The 19,835-nt window shown below is 41.3% G+C and overlaps 1 protein-coding gene across 9 annotated transcripts in view; it reads left to right on the top strand.

Annotated features, from left to right (window-relative positions):
- The first annotated feature begins 4,954 nt into the window (after positions 1-4,954).
- The window catches only part of LRCH1 (leucine rich repeats and calponin homology domain containing 1), a 125,022-nt gene continuing 110,141 nt past the window's right edge, over positions 4,955-19,835 (top strand). For 5 of the 9 annotated variants that reach the window (XR_011725017.1, XR_011725021.1, XR_011725023.1 and 2 more), the window contains exon 1: positions 5,062-5,386. Coding sequence is in view for 3 of the 9 variants with exons in the window: in XM_071739460.1 (XP_071595561.1) it covers positions 5,140-5,386 (247 nt within the window). In the remaining 6 variants the exon portion in view is untranslated. Of the gene's footprint in view, positions 5,387-19,835 lie in introns of all 9 variants that reach the window. The other 4 variants (XM_071739493.1, XM_071739474.1, XR_011725025.1 and 1 more) reach the window with 3 other exon arrangements.

Here is a 19,835-nt window from a genome sequence, read left to right as displayed (position 1 = left end):
TAATGTTAGGAGCCTTCAAAGTGCTGATTCCCGGAGTTTCTACACAGTATCTGATAAGCACAGCTCATGCCTGCATTGCATCTCAGCCACTCAGATCAAAAAGTGATTTAAAACAGACTTGCTCACTGATTATTGGTGTGTGCCCTTGTATTTCTGTAAGGGGGAACCTGCATCTTTAACCCCTGCTGGACCATCATAGAATCATAGAATTGGCTGGGTTGGAAGGGACCTCAGAGATCATCAAGTCCAACCCTTGATCCACTACCACTGCAGTTACCAGACCATGGCACTGAGTGCCACATCCAGTCTCTTTTTAAATATCTCCAGGGATGGAGAATCCACCACTTCCCTGGGCAGCCCATTCCAGTGCTTGATCACCCTCTCAGTAAAGACATTCTTTCTCATGTCCAACCTAAACCTCCCCCGGCACAACTTGAGACCGTGCCCTCTTGTCTTGCTGAGAGTTGCCTGGGAAAAGAGACCAACCCCCCCCTGGCTACCCCCTCCTTTCAGGGAGTTGTAGAGAGTGATGAGGTCTCCCCTGAGCCTCCTCTTCTCCAGGCTGAACACCCCCAGCTCCCTCAGCCTCTCCTCATAGGATCTGTGCTCGAGTCCCTTCACCAGCCTGGTTGCCCTCCTTTGGACCTGCTCCAGCACCTCAATCTCCTTCCTGAACTGAGGGGCCCAGAACTGGACACAGGACTCAAGGTGTGGTCTCACCAGGGCTGAGTACAGGGGCAGAATCCCTTCCTTGGACCTGCTGGCCACGCTGTTCCTGATACAGGCCAGGATGGCATTGGCCTTCTTGGCCACCTGGGCACACTGCTGGCTCATGTTCAGCTTCCTGTCAATCCAGACTCCCAGGTCCCTTTCTGCCTGGCTGCTCTCCAACCACTCTGTGCCCAGCCTGGAGCTCCCCATGGGGTTGTTGTGGCCAAAGTGCAGGACCCGGCACTTGGCCGTGTTGAACCTCATCCCGTTGGAATCAGCCCAACTCTCCAACCTGTCCAGGTCCCTCTGCAGAGCCCTCCTGCCTTCCAGCTGATCCACACTCCCCCCCCAGCTTGGTGTCATCTGCAAATTTGCTGATGATGGACTCAATCCCCTCATCTAAATCATCTATAAAGATATTAAACAGAACTGGGCCCAACACTGATCCCTGGGGGACACCACTCGTGACCGGCCACCAACAGGATGCAGCACCATGTTGCAGGGTAGCCCCAGCTCTCTATATCCTACTTGTCCTGGTGTTGGATGTTCTAAGGGGAAATGTTCTGCTGAGATGTCTGCCTCTGCCAGCCACGGGCCATCCCTGCCAGCCCAATGGGGCAGCCCAGGAGGACACACTGCCCGCACACAGGGGACCCCGATGGCTCCTCAGCACCTGGAAAGGAGGAGAATTTGTCCTTCAAACAGGGCTGAGAAAGGTATTGCTGCTCACCTCCCTTATGTGAGATGCTGTGAGTGAATTCCCAGGATTAACAGTGCACTGTGAAGACAACAAAGAGCTCTTTTTATCAAAATCAGCACTAGAAATAGTTTTGTCTTACCCCAGGTCAGGGAGGAAGGAACATGGTATCCCACAGGTGAGAAAACTTACCAGACCTCACCAAAAGACAAACCTGTTACTTGATTGTAAGGAGCTGATTCTGGAAGATGACTTTTGCAGATATGCTATCTGAGTTTTTAGTTCTATATTACTGGTTTCAAAATAAAATTCCATGATGTTGGGTTAGTTAATACGCACCAAATCTTCTGTGATTTACTGAGTCATAAAATCCAGGGTATTTCAAACTTCTCTAAATGCAAAGAATATAGTACCTAGTTAATTAAACTTGAATTTAAATAAAATTCCATTATAGGCAAAGTCTAGCAGTTGCTCTTATTCATACTTTATTCAACTTGAACTACTGTTCAACAATATATATTTTTTTGAATTGCTGAGAAGATGTAGCTCTTTATCTGTTTCTTTATGTTTTCCAGCAGTAATGCAAAGCTGGAATTAAGACTTTTAACAAATCCAAACCATGCTGTGAGTAGTGGAAATTTGTGGGAAAAACTGCATTAAAAACTCACCAACAATTTTTGCCAAAAGCAATGTGATATCTGGGCACAACTGTTGATGTGGTAACTATTGATTTCCTCTTTGGCTAGGGGCTTTTTCCAAGGAATGGTGTCAAGAAATGCTCTCTGGTACAGCCAGAATTTTCTCAAACTCATAGGACACTGAATTTGTCATGCTGAAAGCTGAGATTTTTGCAACAAACATGAAGAACTGGCAGTTGTAGGTGTGAGGGGAGTTTGGACTGGAGTTGAAGCTCAGGGCCTATATTCTAGGTGTAGTATAAATGTACTTAGAGTAAAATATTCCCCCTTCTTTCCACCTAAACTTACAGCTCTTTCCTTAAGGTAAGGCAGGCTCTTTAAAAATGCTGCTGTGCTGCCTGCAACACTTCTTCAGTGATGTAACACATAAAACTTAAATTAAAAATGCTGACACTGAGAGCCCATCTTAATTATAAAGAATAAGGTTTTAATGGGTGTTATGATGCTGTTATGTAAAAAAGATCTATCTCCAACATTCTTTCTCCCTTTTAACCAGTGCTGTCTCTTGCTGTGACTGCTGAACTTGCTCTGATTTCTCCTGTTTTTCAGAAACTGAGAGCTATTTCCTTGTGGCAGTTCTGCTTCCCTGTATTGCTTCGTGGCTGAACTTCCTGGAGCCGGGAAGGCTCCTGTCAGCCACTGATCACAACACAGGGTAACTGAGTGAAATGTAGCAGCCTGTAAAGTACAGGTCATGGGTGATGACATGCAAGACCTTTTTTAGCTTTGAACTCTGTAAACCCTGTGGAACCAGGAGGCCTTGCTCCTCTTCCACCCCTGGGCTCAGCTTGGCAAAGCTGCAAAAAGAGAGGACAACATAAACCAAAACAAGAAGAAAGATTGTTCCACTGAAAACTGAATTGATCATGGTTCCTGTGCTTGGTTTGCCTCTACAAATCACACCTTTGAGGGTCTCTATTTGTCAGGCTGGGCCCTTGGGTGCCATGCACATGTGTGATGAGTCCCTGCGGGAGAAACAAGAGACAGAAAAGCCTTCTGCAGGGCAGATGCTCCCCAGGGCAACAGTTCAGTGTTCAGTGGCAACAGCCACTGCAGCTTTTAATTTTCAAATCAGGCCTGCTGCCCGGGCACATTCATGCTTGCCTGCACGCATGCACCGTGGGTTCACACCATGCAACCACAAACTGCTTTGCTCCCGAGCCTGTCGGCACAGTTAGGTGTGGTGAACCAGTTGAGTGGATGCTGGGAGATGGGGCTAAAGGAGTTGGTAGGCAGTCATAAAATCCCCAAATGGATTGGGTCAGAAGGGACCTTAAAGATCATCTATTTGCAAGCCCTGTGCTATGGTCAGGGACACCTCTCACTAGACCAGGACACTCAAGGCCCCATTCAACCTGGGCTTGAACATTTCCGGGGAAGGGGCAGCCACAACTTCCTTGGGCAACCTGTGCCAGTGTCTCACTGCCCTCATGGTAGAGTTTCTTCCTAATAACCAATATAAATTTACCTTCTTTCAGTTTAAAACCATTCCTCCATGTCCGATCACTACATGCCCTTATAAAAAGCCCCTCCCCAGCTTTCCTGTATCCCCCACCAGGTACTGCAAGGCTGTTCAAAGGTTTCCTTGGAGCCTTCTCTTCTCCAGGCTGAACAATCCCAACTCTCTCAGCCTGTCTTCATATGAGAGTTGCTCCAGCTCTCTGGTCATCTTTGTGGCCCTCCTCTGGACTCACTCCATCAGGACCATGTCCTTGTTTTGGAACCTTCAGAACTGGACATGGTACTCCAGGTAGGGTCTCCAGAGAAGAGAATATAATATAATATAATATAATATAATATAATATAATATAATATAATATAATATAATATAATATAATAGAATAGAATAGAATAGAATAGAAGAGATGGGGAGAATCACTTCCCTTGACCCGCTGACCACTCTTCTTTTGATGCAGCCCAGGACAGGGTTGGCTTTCTGGACTGCAACCACACATTGGGTGATAAGGCATTGGAATGGGCTCCAATTGGAATTGGAGAAGAGGAGGCTCAGGGGAGACCTCATCACTCTCTACAACTCCCTGAAAGGAGGGGGTAGCCAGGGGGGGGTTGGTCTCTTTTCCCAGGCAACTCTCAGCAAGACAAGAGGGCATGGACTTAAGCTCTGCCAGGGGAGGTTTAGCTTGTAGGAAGAATTTCTTTTCAGAGGGGGTGATCAGGCATTGGAATGGGCTGCCCAGGGAGGTGGTGGATTCTCCATCCCTGGAGGTTTTTAAGAAGAGACTGGATGTGGCACTCAGTGCCATGGGCTGGTAACCACAGTGGTAGTGGATCAAGGGTTGGACTTGATCTCAGAGGTCCCTTCCAACTCAAATGATTCTGTGATTCTGTGACTGCCCAAGGAAGTGATGGAGTTACCATCCCTAGAGGTGTTTAAGGAAAGGCTGGATGTGGCATTTAGTGCCATGGTCTAGCCGGTGTGGACTCGATGATCTCAGAGACCTTTTCCAGCCTCAGTAATCCTGTGATCGCCGCCTCACGTTTAGTTTCTCACCAACCAACACCCCCAAACCCCTCTCCTCGGGTCTCTTCTCAATCCCTTCCCCACCGAGCCTGTTATTCGTGCTTGGGATCACCCACGTGCAGCACGGTCCTACTCGGCACTGTCGGAACTGTCGCGACAAAACCCAGGGGCGACCTCGCACCCCCCCCTCATCCTCACCCCCTCCCCACTTTGCGCACCGGCGGCAGCACCTCCCGCCGCCGCTAGGTGGCGCCGCCGCGCGCCTCCCCGCGCGCCGCCGGGGGGAACCGGGTTTGGGGAAGGGAGGAGGGGGGGGAAAAAAAAAAAAATGGTGAATCCGCGCATGCGCAATTTGCGCGCCTCGCCCGGGCCCTTCGCCTCCGCCTCCTCCCTGCGCTGCCGCTCCCCCTCACGTCGGCGGCGGTGCCACCGCCACCAGAGCGAGCAGGAGGAGGAGGAGGAAGGGAGGAGAGGGAGGCAGGTCCGGCGGCCCTCTGGGGGTACCCCCAGCAGCGAGGCGCGGAGAGAGGGGAGGGGAGGGGGGGGGAAAGATGGCGACGTTGGGAGGCGAATCGCAACCCTTCCCCAGCGCTGCTCTGGCGACGGCGGCAACAGCCGGGGTGGGCAGCGGCGGCAGCGGGTCGCTGGGTTTGCAGGCGCCGTTGAACCGCGGTCTGGAGCGGGCTTTGGAAGAGGCGGCACACTCCGGGGGGCTCAACCTGAGCGGCAGGAAGCTGAAGGAATTCCCGCGCAGCGCCGCCGCCCTCAGCCACGATCTCTCCGATACGGTGCGGGCAGGTGAGGCCAGGAGAGGAACCGGGGGCGCGGAAGGGAGGGGGAGGTCGGCGTCGGTATCTGCCTGAGGTGGGGGGGGAGGGAGGGAGGTGGGTCCCCCGGCGATTTAATCGCCGGGGGACCCACCTCCCTCCCTCCCCCCCCTCAGCTCCCCGCCCACCTCAGGCATCGTAGCCCCCAACCTCTCTGTGAGGAGGACACCCACTCCCCACCCTTTCACTCAACCTCCGTGTCATGAGGCGTTCGCCTGCCCTCTTCCCCACACGGAAACCCAGCCTGCTCCCACCTCTTTCGTTATCTCTATTTTATTTATTTATTTATTTATTTATTTATTTTTATTTTATTCATTCCCTCTCTTGCTGTATCATGAGGTGGGTGTTTGCTCACATATGGCTGGATAGCTGCACCCCCCCCCCCCCTCTTCTCTCTCTCCCCCTCTCTCCTCCTCCTTCCCCGCTCCATTTGGTGAGGCAGAGCTGGCTCTCCCGTGGCACACTGCGAGAGCATGTGTGTGGACTTTTGGGGGGGAGAGATTCTTGCTCGCACCTGTCTTCTCCCTCTGGGGAATGTGTATCTTCTGTGCCACCCTTCCCTGACTGCTGAGGTTTGAGGTGGCAGCAAGCCCTCCTTTGAATCAGGTTCGTGAGGAATACCTACGTGTGCCAGGTTGGATACCTGCTTCTTCCGTTCTACTGCATGTAGGTGGACCCTATGGTGGAGGGTATGTGTGTCTTTATGTAACCACATTAGGACGCTCATCTGCCTCTGAACATCTTGCCTTTTTGCATGCCACAGGTGGGGATGTGTTCATAGGAATGCTTTTGCTCTGCAGGTACCCCAGCCTTTCACAAATGCCACTTGTCTGACACTGGGCTTGACATCTACCCTTGTATCTTTACAGTCATGTAGGCATATTTCCAGCTCTGCATGCAATTCAGTCTTCCAAGGCAAGTATGGAGAGAAATTTTATGTCCTCACAGGCACTGTACTTGTTCTGCTGTGAGGGACACTGTCATTGCATACATCTATGGAGGGGACAGGCCTGACAACCATGTAGGCAGGAGGGGTTGTGTATCCAGTCTGTGTTTACTTTGCCCTCACACCCTCCTTGCAACATAAAAAGGCACTCTTGCTTCCCACCTACAGAGGCAGAGACCCCCTGCAAAGGGTCGAGTTTGTTTTCCTGCATCTGTTTGTGGTGAGGCTTGGAACCTAGTTCATTCCTTACATAGTCTTACTTGGTAGAAGAGTAAAATAAACCCAAAAACCTGCACTAGAAGAATATTAGTGTATTCCTGAGATCTTTAGGGTGCTGCCTCCGTGTGCCCTTTTGTGTCCCCATTTGCCTGCTGAAGATAATTGTGTTGTAATAGCAAAGGAGCAGGCAAGTAGTCACTTGTTGTCCCACAAACCAGCATATGCTATACCTGCATGCAAACATGTGATAACATGAACTTAAATTCTCAACTACTCCAAAACATAAGGGTATTTATGCCTTCTTGTAAGTGGAGATGTATGTGCTGGTTGCATACGTGTATCTTTCTCAGCTATAAGGAACAGACTAATGTCTCTGTGATAGATGTCATATGTAATTGTTACTTAGCTCTGTCATTTGTCTGCTGTTGCCGAATGGATTACATAGTGGTCTGTATGAACACCTATATCATCATATCAATAAAAGAGAAATATGAAGGAAACTTGATGAATGAAACTACCATGAGTTGTTAGTGAGAACTGCTATGTTAACCATTAATTGCATCAGTAACAGATGTGATAGTGAACGGATAAAGCATTACAGTGCAACTGTATGTGGTGAGAATGACTTTCAGCTGCCTCCCCAAGCAAGATGCTTTATTTTTTTTTTTTTTTAAAGTTGTAGTCTAATGAAGACATGCCATGACATAAATAGTTTGGAAATCCAGAAAGTTAGCTTGTTCGGTTTGCCCTAATTGATCCAAACTGTTGGAAAACAAAATTATGTACTGGAGAACAACACGATTGGCAGTGGTTATGTATTAGTATTTGTGTATTGTCAAAATATGTTCTGTATAAGCATGAGCTGTGTATTGTATGTATAGGTAGTACATGCTTACTTGTTCATGCAAGGTTTTTGTTTGAAGGAGAACCAAGGAAAAAAGTAGTTTTTGCCTTCAAGCGTTACTTTGCTTTTGTCAGAGTTTACATGGAAGACCTTCCATATGAAATTCAATGTAGAATGGGATTTTCATTTTGGTTGGTATAAACAGCAGTGTAGAGCAGCCAATGTCTCACAACATGCAGCCCTTTTTTCATTATCCCTTTTAGGATAACCAGGTGTTAATCTATAGTTATTTTATATTTTTGTTTGTAACTGTAGCATGTTCTAATTATGTAATGGAAGTTGTTTGCCTTGTGAGTTAAGTTGTATGTTGATATATTTGTGAAAAATCCCTGTTCTTTTCACTTGTTTCATTAGAAAAGTAGGATATATAAACAGAAGAGAGACTTGGCTTGAGCCCAGATTTCTCAAGCTCCTGGGTCAGGCTCTTGATGGGAATTTTGTCTCCCGCTTCCTCTCCATAAATGTGCATCGTATAAAAGTGGTACTTTCTCATACTATGAATGAATACATACTTGGAACATGTCCTTGCAGTGAGTGACTTTTACTTGTGGATTTGATGTGCTGACATGCCTCGAAAGCCCTGAAACCTTGGTGGTGGGAAAGGGGTAGCCTTTTACCATTAAAGATTTTCTGCTAAAGAGGGCCACTCTCACTTAAAAGATACAGACAATGCTTGATCTACAGTAGGCTAGTCTGGGGGATTGAATTTAGAGTTCTGAGTAGCAGGGGATTTCCAGAAAACTGAAAGCATGACTGCATCTCTACAGTGTTTTAGCATTAGATACTATTAGATACTGATTCAGAAAATGATAGTCTACAGCTGCTCACAAATAAAGTGTTGTCAAGCTTGTTTTGTGTAGAAGTTCCGAGTGTTTTGTGTAGAAGTTCCGAGTGCTCTAAGTATGTCTGAGGAAGGCAGAAGTGTTAAATTCTGTTCATGCTTTTTTTTTTTTTTTTTTTTTTCTCCCCTCAAGTAATCGATACACTTTTGAAAGAGATGTAGCTTGGTTGAGTTTAATAACTAGGACTGAATAGTTTGACTTTTCTAGTTCTTATTGCAGTTACATTCTATAATAACTGTAGAGGTTTAACTATACTTGTCACTTGTTATTTGTGCAGCTTCTTGGTATGGTTTTTTTCCATGACTTTTCATTGAACACATATTGCTTAGAAAGACACGATAGGACATTTCTGTCTCAGTCTTTGAAAGCTTTGCTCAAGAGCTGAGTGATCCAATCAGGTGAACTTTCAAGCAGTATCTTTGCACGCAGAAGGGAGTTTGCATGGCGTGCAATACTGTTAGAAGAAAAGAAAACCTCTATGTAAAGTATCTTGAGTATAGTCAGATGTTTTAAACCACATCAGTGTGGATGCATTGCAAAAAACATTTCAAAAATAATAAATGCTATTCTTATCACTTTTATTACAGGCTGGGTTATGCAGAAGGCAGTGGCACAGTAATCACGTAGTTCTTAAGTAATAGTATACAATTATATGTCTCAAAACCACTGGGAATGCTGGAAACATATCACTTTATAAAAGAGGAAGAAAAAGCCCCATAGCTGTTACTGAAATGTGTAACCATGGCTGCCTTTATCACTTCAGGCTCTTACTGTAGGCTTTGGCTGTATTTCTGAAGGTAGATCCTCTGACACTTTTCTGTTGAATACCTGCTTCATTCTGGTGTGTGAATTAGGCACAGGAGAAAGGGTTAGTTACTGCTGCTTCTGATGATGTGGAAGTGAAGCAATTTTTTTTTTAATTAAGGAATGTTTGAAAAGAAATACAAATTGACGTACTTGATTGCTATTTTGGACAGTATGAAATTCTGAAACAAATATGTAATTTTTTTTTGGTTGTGCTCACTGGACAAAAGAACTCCTACCTGCTGGTTTTAAAAATGTTTATAGGTGTACTGTGCTTGCCAGTACAGACAATCCTGTGCCAAAGCCACCTTAGCTTGGCAGCATCAATTTTTTGGACTGTGTAACTACAGATTCAGTTTCAGGCTGGTCCAAAAATCACAGTATCTCCAGAACAACTACCTGAGGACTTGTAGAGCCCAAGTCCTCAAACTTGGGGTTTGAGGCACTGGAGTGTTGACATCTAAGTGCTTCCTATGGAATCATGTAAAGGAAAAAAAAAAAAACCTAACAAAATTACAAGTTGTCTTCCCTCACAGTTAAGTCCAGGAATTCTTTTAGTTGTACCCAACAGTTTGAAGTTTTTTCTGGTTATTTTTCTGAAAATGTATTTGTTTTGGCAATTGATACTGCTTCAGGTGAAGTATGTTTGTTTCAGTCCTCTTTGCTAGTAATAGTAAAAAACCCCAATTCTGTTTTCTTCTTTTAAAAAAAACTTAAACATCTGTGTGCACAAGATTGCCTTAATTCATTCTCACTGATTTTTTCCAGATCCTTTATTAATGTAATTCTTTCTTCCCTTCTGGGAATTCTTCTAATAATGGCAGTAGACGTGCAGTTGGTTCCACTTACTTTAAATGCAGGTTGTATTGGGAAAGATGTCACAGATACAGACTATTTTGTTTCTGCAACTGCAGACTTTGGTGAACTGAAAATGACTGCCAGACTCTTCTTTAGAACTTGGTTTTAATTTGCTCACTATGGAAGAAAAGAGATGTGATATGCCCCTCTCTTCTTAGGAATTCTCTCTGAAATGTGCTTTGAATAGCTTATAGTTCATGATCTTTCTTACATATTTTGATGACATTGTGGGTTTTTTTGATGAAGCTTATTGACAACCTTTCCTTTTTCCCCCCCACATTTCATCCACACTCATATAAATTCTTTATGTTCAATAGTCAGTCCCTTACTACAGTCTTCCTGTGTTAGTCAGAAGATTTCTAAACTTGCTTATTCTGTCTCTTACACAAATAATATTCTAAGTTTAATAGGAAAGGTAGAGAGGAGGAAGCATATCTGTTTATTCTCACAAATGAATTGGATATTGTTCTGCAGTATGAAACTCATGGGATGTAACTCTTTTATGAGATTACAGTACAATTGTGTCTTTATATCAAGGCTAAAAAATGAAACTAAGTCAATTTTGTACTCATTGTTATGTGTCCAACAGTGTGCAGTTTCAGACTGTAACTTCATAATCTGATCTGTTTGGAGATCTCAGTATTAGCATAGTATAGTTTATTTTTTTTCTGGTAAGCAGTGCTTGTCGAAAGAGCTTTATCATACCAAATGCATTTTTAGAAGCATAGGTGCACTTAGCAACTTGGAGCAGCAGAATGCCCTTTCAAGTCCTTTGGGCTTTTTTTTTTTTTCCCTTCCCCAAGTCTGAGTATGTCCTTGCTTGTAGATCTTATAAACATCCAGGCTATTGACTCTTTGTTGAATGGAGTCAATTAGTTCTTTTACCATAGAGAGTCTAGTCAGTTGTGCTTTGGAAAGTTACCCCTTTTGTTCGGAGATTTATGCCCCCTTAGCTGAAATGCAGTCGGTGTCTTTGCAGGTGCTGTTAGTCTCTTTTCAGCACAAAATAGTGTGAATTAACTCAAGGGTGCCTTTTCTTGCATGGAACAAATTAGGAGTACTCAGTTGCCTGGTTATTGTTTCACAGTGTGGCTTGAGCAGATTAATGGTTTTCTACCACTGACTTTGTGTGTGTGTATCTCTGTCTCTTCCCCAGCGTGGCATTTGGTTTTTTTTTCTTAATTTTGTTTCTTTTTGCTAGTTTGCCTTTTTTGGTAGAAGCCTTTGAAACTAGTGCAAGGGCTCACAAGTAGGAGAGATGACAGCCTAGATATCACATGATAGGAAGGAAGGAGGGTGAAACCTCAATTTCATCAGGAAGTAAGCTCAGCTGTTTATTGAGCCTTTACCTTGAAGTTTCAGTTTACAGTGCCTGTTTTTTAAACAACTGTACCTAGAATTCCCAAAGCCATGTTTGGCCACCTGTGCTTTCAAATGCATGAAGATGGCTTTTTTAGAAACGTTGTCACTTTGTGTCCTTTGGCCTTCTTCAAATAAGACTGGAAGAGCTCCAAAAGTAGTATTGTGGTAGTAAAGGTGCTACAGGCTTCTTTTCAAATGCTTCTAGCAAAACAAGTTTGTTTTTGAAGATCCATTTGCATGTGGTCACAGCCTTGCAGGAGGGAGGTAGAACCCAAGTATTCCTACATGATCTGTGTGTCACCTTTTCCTCCTTCCCTTGGTCTGTTTCTTTTGTGTCCTTGGCACAGAAGGTGTCTTGGTTTAGACATCTGGAAAAAAGGAGAGATAGTGTGAATCCTAATACAATTACTATATGCAGAGTTTTGAAAAAACTGCATGCTTTTTTGAGAGGAAGAGAACAGGCTAGAATCGACTATGGCAATGAATACTTGCCCAGGAGAGCTGTGACTTGGAAGAAGGAGCCAATGCAATTTAGATTTCAACAAGAAAATTTATAGAAAGAAGATACTATTGAAAGACAGAAGGTAAAGTGAGTATGAATTCATGAAGCAGCACATGAAAATATAGATAGGGTGGGAGTGAAAGGATGGAAAGGATTGTAAGAGAGGAGCTGAAGCAAGGGAGCTATAAATTCTTGATTGAGTGTAATGACTTGGAATATTTTTCTGATATATTTAAAAACAGAGGAAAATTGTTTTCTTGAGCAGTGACATTAATGATGATGATAATTTTGTGAACTAGGGTGTTAGAAAAACATGGAGAAAAGTATTCAACTATAACATAACATTTACAGTCTTTCTGCTACAAATGATAGTGTTGAATTCATACTTTAAAAGGTTTGCTGTTGAATTTAAGTTTGGGAGGCTTAGCATCCACTTGCTTGCAGAAAGAAAAACCAGTGACGTTTTTTGCTGCTTTCGGAGCTGCAAGCGTAGCCAAGTCAGAGGGAGTGATGTTCTGTGTATCAGATTGGCCATTCTAGGAAAGATGAGCAACTTCCCCAGACAGCAGACTGTTCATTCTGCCTGTCAGGTTCTTGCTTGCTGTGTTAGTAAGCATCTACTAGATTTATGAACGTTAAAAAGATGGTGAAATCCCTAATTCACAGTCAAAATCAGTATAATTTAAATGGCATTTCTTAAACCAGAGAGTAATCCTTAACGTGCTCTGTTGAGATTAGAATGATGAAAACAGTTTCCCTGTTTATTGTTCTCCCATGTATAAAATTGAAAGAGCCAGAAATATTGTTACTGTATTCAGCGTGCAGATCTCTGTCAGAAGTGGAAATGGGTGTTAAGTATCCTGCCTTCTGACTGCTCTCTGCTGACCATATTTTTGCAAGGTATCATTTACATGAGAGTAATTCTTTGGAAAGGTACTGAGCTGTTAAGCTTCTGGAGGAATAATTACTTTGTGGGTAGATGCGTCTTTGTGGGAGGAGTTCAGTTCTAAAATTCTAATGCTTCTCCCCAGCCTCTCTCCCCTGAGGGTGTCTTGCTGGCCAGCTTGCCTTCTTAGCCCTTTCTTTCCTTGTATGGTGCAGAACACCATAATATCTCTAAACCTCCTAACTATTTAAAAATAGAAATAACAGTAACGGTCTTCAGTACTTCTGTCCCAATCCGTAGAAGTATTTTTCCAGGAAAAAACAGAAGTCAAAACTTGTGAGTGAGGCAGCGATCTTGGCAGAGCCAAATGAGGGTTAGTTTTGCATTTAATTTGGAGCCTGAGGTTTGCACTCACTTTCATGCACTGCATGAAATATTTCGTGTTCAGCTGAGCTTGTGGGAATTCTGGCTCCTTTAGTTAAAAGCTAGCTGATAGTTTTGTGATCCCAATATGAGGCACCTCTTCTAGGTATGGTAAGAGAAATTACTGGAATTAGCTGGGGCTTTGGATGTCAGACTAGAGTTCTGCAATTGATCTTTGAGAAGCAGACTGTGAGCAAAATAGCTGGGCACCAAGTTAACAGTGACCTGTGCTGCTGAATGGAAAAGATTTTTTTATGTTGGTTTTCTGGAGCTGGGTGATTTTATTCCTTGGTGTGAGTTGCAGTAATTGTAATACTTGGTCTAGACAATACAGACTTGCAGAGGTGGCTTTGTTTTGGTTTCAAAATACTTTTTGTAGAATGGAGGGCATTGGTTGTACTGAACAAATATGAAAATAATGTCAAAAGATATTTGTTGTCTTTTACGTTTTCTGTTTTTCAAAAGGTTAATTTATTGAAGTATACCAAGTGCTTGTCTATATAAATTACAAATGTTGTAAAGACTAAGTTTTCTGTGTCTCCCTACAAATTTTTCTGCACTTGCCTTCATAATCTTTCCTTTTTGAAGCGTATGCTCCCAGTATCAAGGTAGGCTTGAAGCAAGTCTGCTTTTAAAATATAAGATTTATTTTCTTCCCAAACTACAGTACTGTGAAATGCAAGATTGGTAACAGATTTAATTTCTACTTTTTGGATTTAACTCTATATACAAATTAAGTGCTTACTACTAATGCAGCCCTATAAGGACTTTTTTCTGGTAGAGGGAGACTGGGGTAGCTGGCATTAATATGTGTGGAGGTTTCCTCTAATACAAAAAAGTATTTATCTTGAACTAAGTTCAGCAGAAAAAAAATCTTGGAAGTATATAAACATGGCAGGTGCCTTGTTTTTATACTGTATAATACAATATGCAGTAGCAAGTTTCAAATGTAGCAAAGTAACTACAATGACAATTTCACTTTATCATGTGTATACATATATGTCAGGTTTTTTAACATCTGAAGACTGTGTCTTTGGGTGTGTGATTTGCAGTGGCAGCACGTTAGACAGGCAAAAAAGTAAAAATGAAAAAATTCAGATGAGAATCTCTAAATTTAAATATGAAGAGGAAGGCATGAATGACAAGTTGGATCTGTTGCTTGGTAATCAGAAAGAAATGGGTTCATGAAAAGTCTGTTCAAACATAAATTAGTGTTCACTGAAACTGACAGAGAAATTTTGGAAAATGGGCAAGAAATTGGGTATGGAAAGAAAGCTGAATGAGAAATTTATCCAAGGAAAAAAGTGGAGCAGAATACACCCTTAGGTGAGGCTTACAGGAGTTAAGGCAAGATACCCAGAACACAAATACAGCTGTTCCTGTATAGTAACAGCATTGGCTCGGAATTTAAAGATAGTGAAAATGCTCTCATACTAAGTGAAGTTTATATTAAAATGACATTTTTTTAAATTTTTTTTTTCTGTTTGGACTTGGAACAGGAGAAGCAGGGGCTAAAGCTGTTGAATACTTGACAGGTTGCACCATTGCCACTGCTGTATTACTGTGTCTTGAGAATAGTGAGGCCTGGCTGAATATATTGAATTCTGTCTTTTTAAGGCATGACAAGTGTAGTGACAACAAAGCTGTCTGTTTATCCGGTGGGGAAGGAGGAAGAAGGTAGTGTCATTCATATGTTTTATATAATTAAAAAATACAGAGAGGAATATTTCTGGGATGGGATTTCTGGTCAGAGATGAAAGGAGCCTTCTAAGCATTGGGGCAGGGGTGTGGGGATGGGGAGAAGATGCCCTGATTATTAAACAGCAGCTGTGATTGGTTAAAGGGAGAAGCTTAAGCCCAGGTTTCCCATGCTTATTCCTATGTTATGTTGCTAGGGTTTATTTTTAAATTATCTTTTTTTTTAGTTCACTCCAGTTCAGGAAAACTGTTTTTTTGCCCTCCGCTATGTATGAAGTTTCCCTACTCATTAAGTCTTGCCTGCCATCCCTGTTCCAAGATTTGAATTTCAGTCTGGCTGAATGCCTGCTCTTTGCTTGTGCTTTGTATACCAGCCAGTTCAGATTGCTTTGTGTTAGTGACTTATTTTTTCTCACTCACACGTGTCCTGTCACTTGCAAGTTTTACCAAAGGTGGTATTTTCATCTGCCTAGTAGGTTTATTTGAAGAAAGATGTATGACCAAGAATTTGTTTGTGGGCCCCATCTAAAATCCTTTAAGGTTCCATCCTTGGTCTTATTTTGACTAATTCTGGTGCCTAGCATTTATACAACATAAGATAGTTTGTCACTGGGTGTAATGATAATTTAAAAAAAATTCCTGATAATTTAAAAAAAAAAAAAAATTAAAAAAAAAAAAATCTTATTAGCAGATTGTGTAGTTTCTTAGTGAAACTGTGCAGAGTAATAGAGTGCTTTCCTGAATTATAGCTGTATTATAATGAATGTTGCCCCTCATCATCTGAACTTTCAAGTTTGATAGAAAACTATCATGTTAATCTGACAGTGTTCAGATCCATTATTTACAAAATCCATTATTTTCTGGATTTATTATTTATTATTTATTTATTATTTATTATTATTTATTATTTATATAATCCATCCATTATTCCAAAATCCATTATTTTCTGAGCTCTTTTGGAGAGTGAAAGAGGTTTTTGAGTCTCAAATTACTTGTTTTTCTTAAAACAAAGCAAAACAAAAACCCAGAGAAGAAAGCACAGAAAATGGACATTTCTTCCCCATCTTTGGTACTGCCCTGTTTTTTCCCTTATTCAAATTCAACCTGAAAAGTGCAGGTGATCTATGGCAAGTTCCTCAAATAAAATCTTTGATGTGAGTGATACGGATCTTGTGATTTGAATGAAAAGATGAGAATATAAAATATTCAGTAACTTAAATTTGCTGAAATTTTTGTAAAGGAATTCAAAGGCTAAGGCTGCTACTTTCTTACTATATTCTTTTGCATTGTGATGCTGCAGCTATGACTGCTATGTTCAAGTGTGCTCTGTGTAACGTGGACATTCAGCCAAAACAGTCAGGAACTTCTAAAGGCAGAGAAAGTAGTCTTTTGAATTCCTTGTATTTTATTATTAATTTAAAAACCTTTTACTTAATTATACAGAGTGTCAATATAATGGCTCTGAGCTGTTTTTCAGCATAGACCTTGTTGTGTGTTAGTGTTAAAAATAACCTTACAAACTCTGCTCTTCTCAGTGAATTATTTCCTTGCTCTGTAACAGTGCAGCTTGTCCCAGGTTTTGCAGATCAGAAAACCTGAGGAATAGAAGTGCTGAATGATTCAATCCAGATCTTAGATCACACCAAAGACCAAACTGTCAGAGATACTCAGCTTTGGTTCTTTAGCTTTTATTTTTACGTCTCAATCACACGGTTGTAAAATACCTGGAAGAATGGAGGTTGAGGCATTTGAATTGAAGCTTTGGTCTGGATAGTGTTGGGATAGTAAAGATGTAGACCTTGAAGCTTTTGTTAGTAAACCCTGGGAATGATTTGAAATGTATTAACACAATGCAGAAACAAAGAGCTCACTTTATAGTAGTATCTGGCACAGAAGCATGATGGTATAAGTTGAAAATATTCAGAATGTCACTGATATTCTGAATTTGCAGTCAGTTAGGAATCCGGTAATATGAAAGAGTATTAACTTTACAAAAAAAGAAAAAAAAAATCAGTATTTTGGCAAGAAATGCTGTACTCCCTCTGTCAGTTTTCATATCTTTGTACATTTGGCTTCCTAGAGAACTGAAAAGGTTATTTTTGGCCTAGTGCCCAGGGCTAAAAATGGCTTCTGGAATCTTACAGCTCAGTTTGGTGTTGAACAGTTCTGTGTGGTAGTAACATAACTGCAGTAATTGGTAGTCTCACTGAAGCATTTTAGTTATGCACTTCAATGTTAAGTTCTGTGAGATGTGGCCGTGTGGTCCTTCCAACATCCAGTCTATCAGAAAAATGTGAGCCATGTTTATCTATGAAGCAATGGTAGCCTGGAAAAAAAAGAGGCTTTTCTGTAAGTGCTCTTTGAAGGGGAGTAGGAATGAGTGTAAAGTTTAGCCTTTAAAAGGAAAGGCTCTAAAATGAAGAAATAAATCACAATATTGCTCTGGGAAGCATGAGCATTGCAGTTGAGGCTATACATATGGGGAAGGGAATGAGTTGGTGAAGTTTCTGCATGCTTCTATCTAGTATAGTAGGATTTAATTTTAAAAGTGGAGAAAACCACCCAGACATCTCCCTCTCCCCCCAGGAAGCAAGTACACCTGTCACTCACTGTTTGTGAATGTGTGCTTATAATAACTGTAAGAATTTGAATGATTTCTGAATAGTTTGGGTGATTACATAACCAGGAGTTAGGAATATCCAGGAGAATAATGAGGGGGTAACTATTTAAATCTGAAAAATCTTACACCAGTAAAAGGTCTAAAAAGGAGACTAATGAAACAGCTGGATATTGCTTTCCTCTACTTCCCTCCCAAATCCCACCCGCCCCCCCCCTTTTTTTTTTTTATTGGAACAAGTGGTGCTGCATGAAAAGCAATATTTTCCAACTAGAGTTTATGTAGAAAGACTTTAATATTAATTTTTTTTTTGTGAGCTAGTTAAATCAGCACGGACAAATTTTGCATGAGAATGTGTTGCTCTAGACATGTTGTTATATAAACATCCATAAACACTCATTCTGAAATCTCCTGAAAAATCAGTATTGAGTTGTTTTATTCTAAATTTCCATTATAAGCCTTTTTTTTAATGCAGTAGTCAAATAGGGTCCAAATAAAATGAGTTGTCATCAGTTTTGTCATCATACAAATTTGAGGTGGCCAGACTAGTGCATGACTGCAAAGGCTTTAATTCTGTGTCAGTGCTAATGCCTGAGAGCTGTCTACCTCCAAAACTACTGTTTCTAAACTACAAAATTTGTTCTAAACCATTTATTAAAAAGAATAATTCCAGATCAACTACTGTAGGACACTAATGTTAAATCTGCAGAAAGGTTGAATGTTACTTACCTGGACTTATAACAAGCCTTGCCAGTTGTCCTAAATAAAGTTGTTCTTCTCAAAGGGAGTCTTTTGTTTCATGTTCTGGTGGCTGAGTAGTCTAAGCTGTTTGAACTTTAGCCTTGCAATCTCTGACCAAATAGATTTATAGAATGCTATTTTAAAAAATTATTTTTGGTATGGTATTTATTAAAAACACCTTCTCAGTTAATGGTATTTGAAGAAATTATACTGTCTCTGAAATTTCTTTTGTTGTCTCTAGCAAAATCATTTTATTTCTCAGTGTTCTCATCATAGGGAAAGAAATATATTTGTAGCTAGAAGCTATTATTCTGATTGTAGTTGATTCAGGTTGGGAAAAAACTACGTATGTTCTGTGCTCAGTCTTGATGCATTTACATTATGTAATTGTATGTGTATTTAATATGTTAAATGCATTATATAAAGAGAAAAGGTTTCTGCTGCTCAGCTTTATGGATGATACAGTTCTACTTTTTAACATGTTTCTAAATCCTTTCTTGATGCATGAATCAAGGTGCCAATCAATAGGTATGAAGGAAGTCAGGGCATAGGGGAACTATATTACTTTATTGGTGATTATTATGATTAAGTTATTAAATTTAGGTTATGTGAGTATAACCCCTATATGTCTTTCCTGGGAAATAATATAATTAAATCCATGGGAAACGGTGTGATAAAAAGAAAAGGTAGTGAACACGAAGCTGTTAATATTCTCTGCTTTGTTAACAAAAGCTGCTTTCTTTTAGAGGAATTCCTCTAATACTTCAAGAATATTTGAAATATTCTGTCATTCTTTACTAGAGACATCCCTTACTTCATGCTTGCCGTTTTCATTCTGGAGTTAGTGGACTATACTTGTTGAAGCATGGAGTAATTGATACCTTTTAATACTAAAAGAGACTTTTATGTTGATAGAGTTTGACTCTCTGCCTAATACTGGACATAAATTTTCCCGACTGAGTCCTTGTATCTTGATCTGAAATTTATGGCTCTCATGTATGGTCTCAGCTTTAAAGTATGCCAATAATAATAGTATGATTAATCATATATTTCCTTTGGAAATAAAGAAAAGGAACTACACACACTTTTGTATATTAGCTTCAACTCTTGATCATTTGTTATTTCTTTACTGGAAAGAAAAGTTAAAATTTGTTAACTACTGGACCAGCTAATCCACTATATCAGACATTCGCTCTTCTGAAGTTGTTTATAATTTTTTTTTTACCTTTATCATTAGTAAACTAAGAGCTTTGATTAGTGAGTGGTGATTCCTGTTACTCTAATTGAGGATGACAGAATCATCCCAGAATCATAAAATGATTGGTTTCAGTTGGAAGGGACCTTAAAGCTCATCTAGTTCTGACCCCCCTGCATGAGCAGGGACACCTCCCAATAGACAGAGTTACTCCTAGCCCCATCCAACCTGGCCTTGAACACCTCCCAGGGAGGGGGCAGCCACAGTGTCACTAGGCAACCCCTGCCAGTGTCTCACCACCCTCACAGTAAATAATTTCTTCCTAATAGCTAATCTAAATCTACCCTCTTTCATCTTGAAACCATTCACCCTCATCCTGTCACTTCTTGGCCTTGTGAAAAGTCCCTCTTCAGCTTTCCTGTA

This window comes from Heliangelus exortis, chromosome 1 (genome assembly GCF_036169615.1).
Source record: "Heliangelus exortis chromosome 1, bHelExo1.hap1, whole genome shotgun sequence".
Taxonomy (NCBI): Eukaryota; Metazoa; Chordata; class Aves; order Apodiformes; family Trochilidae; genus Heliangelus; species Heliangelus exortis.
The sequence above is the reverse complement of the archived record's forward strand: the minus strand, read 5'-3'. Positions and strand labels throughout refer to the sequence as shown.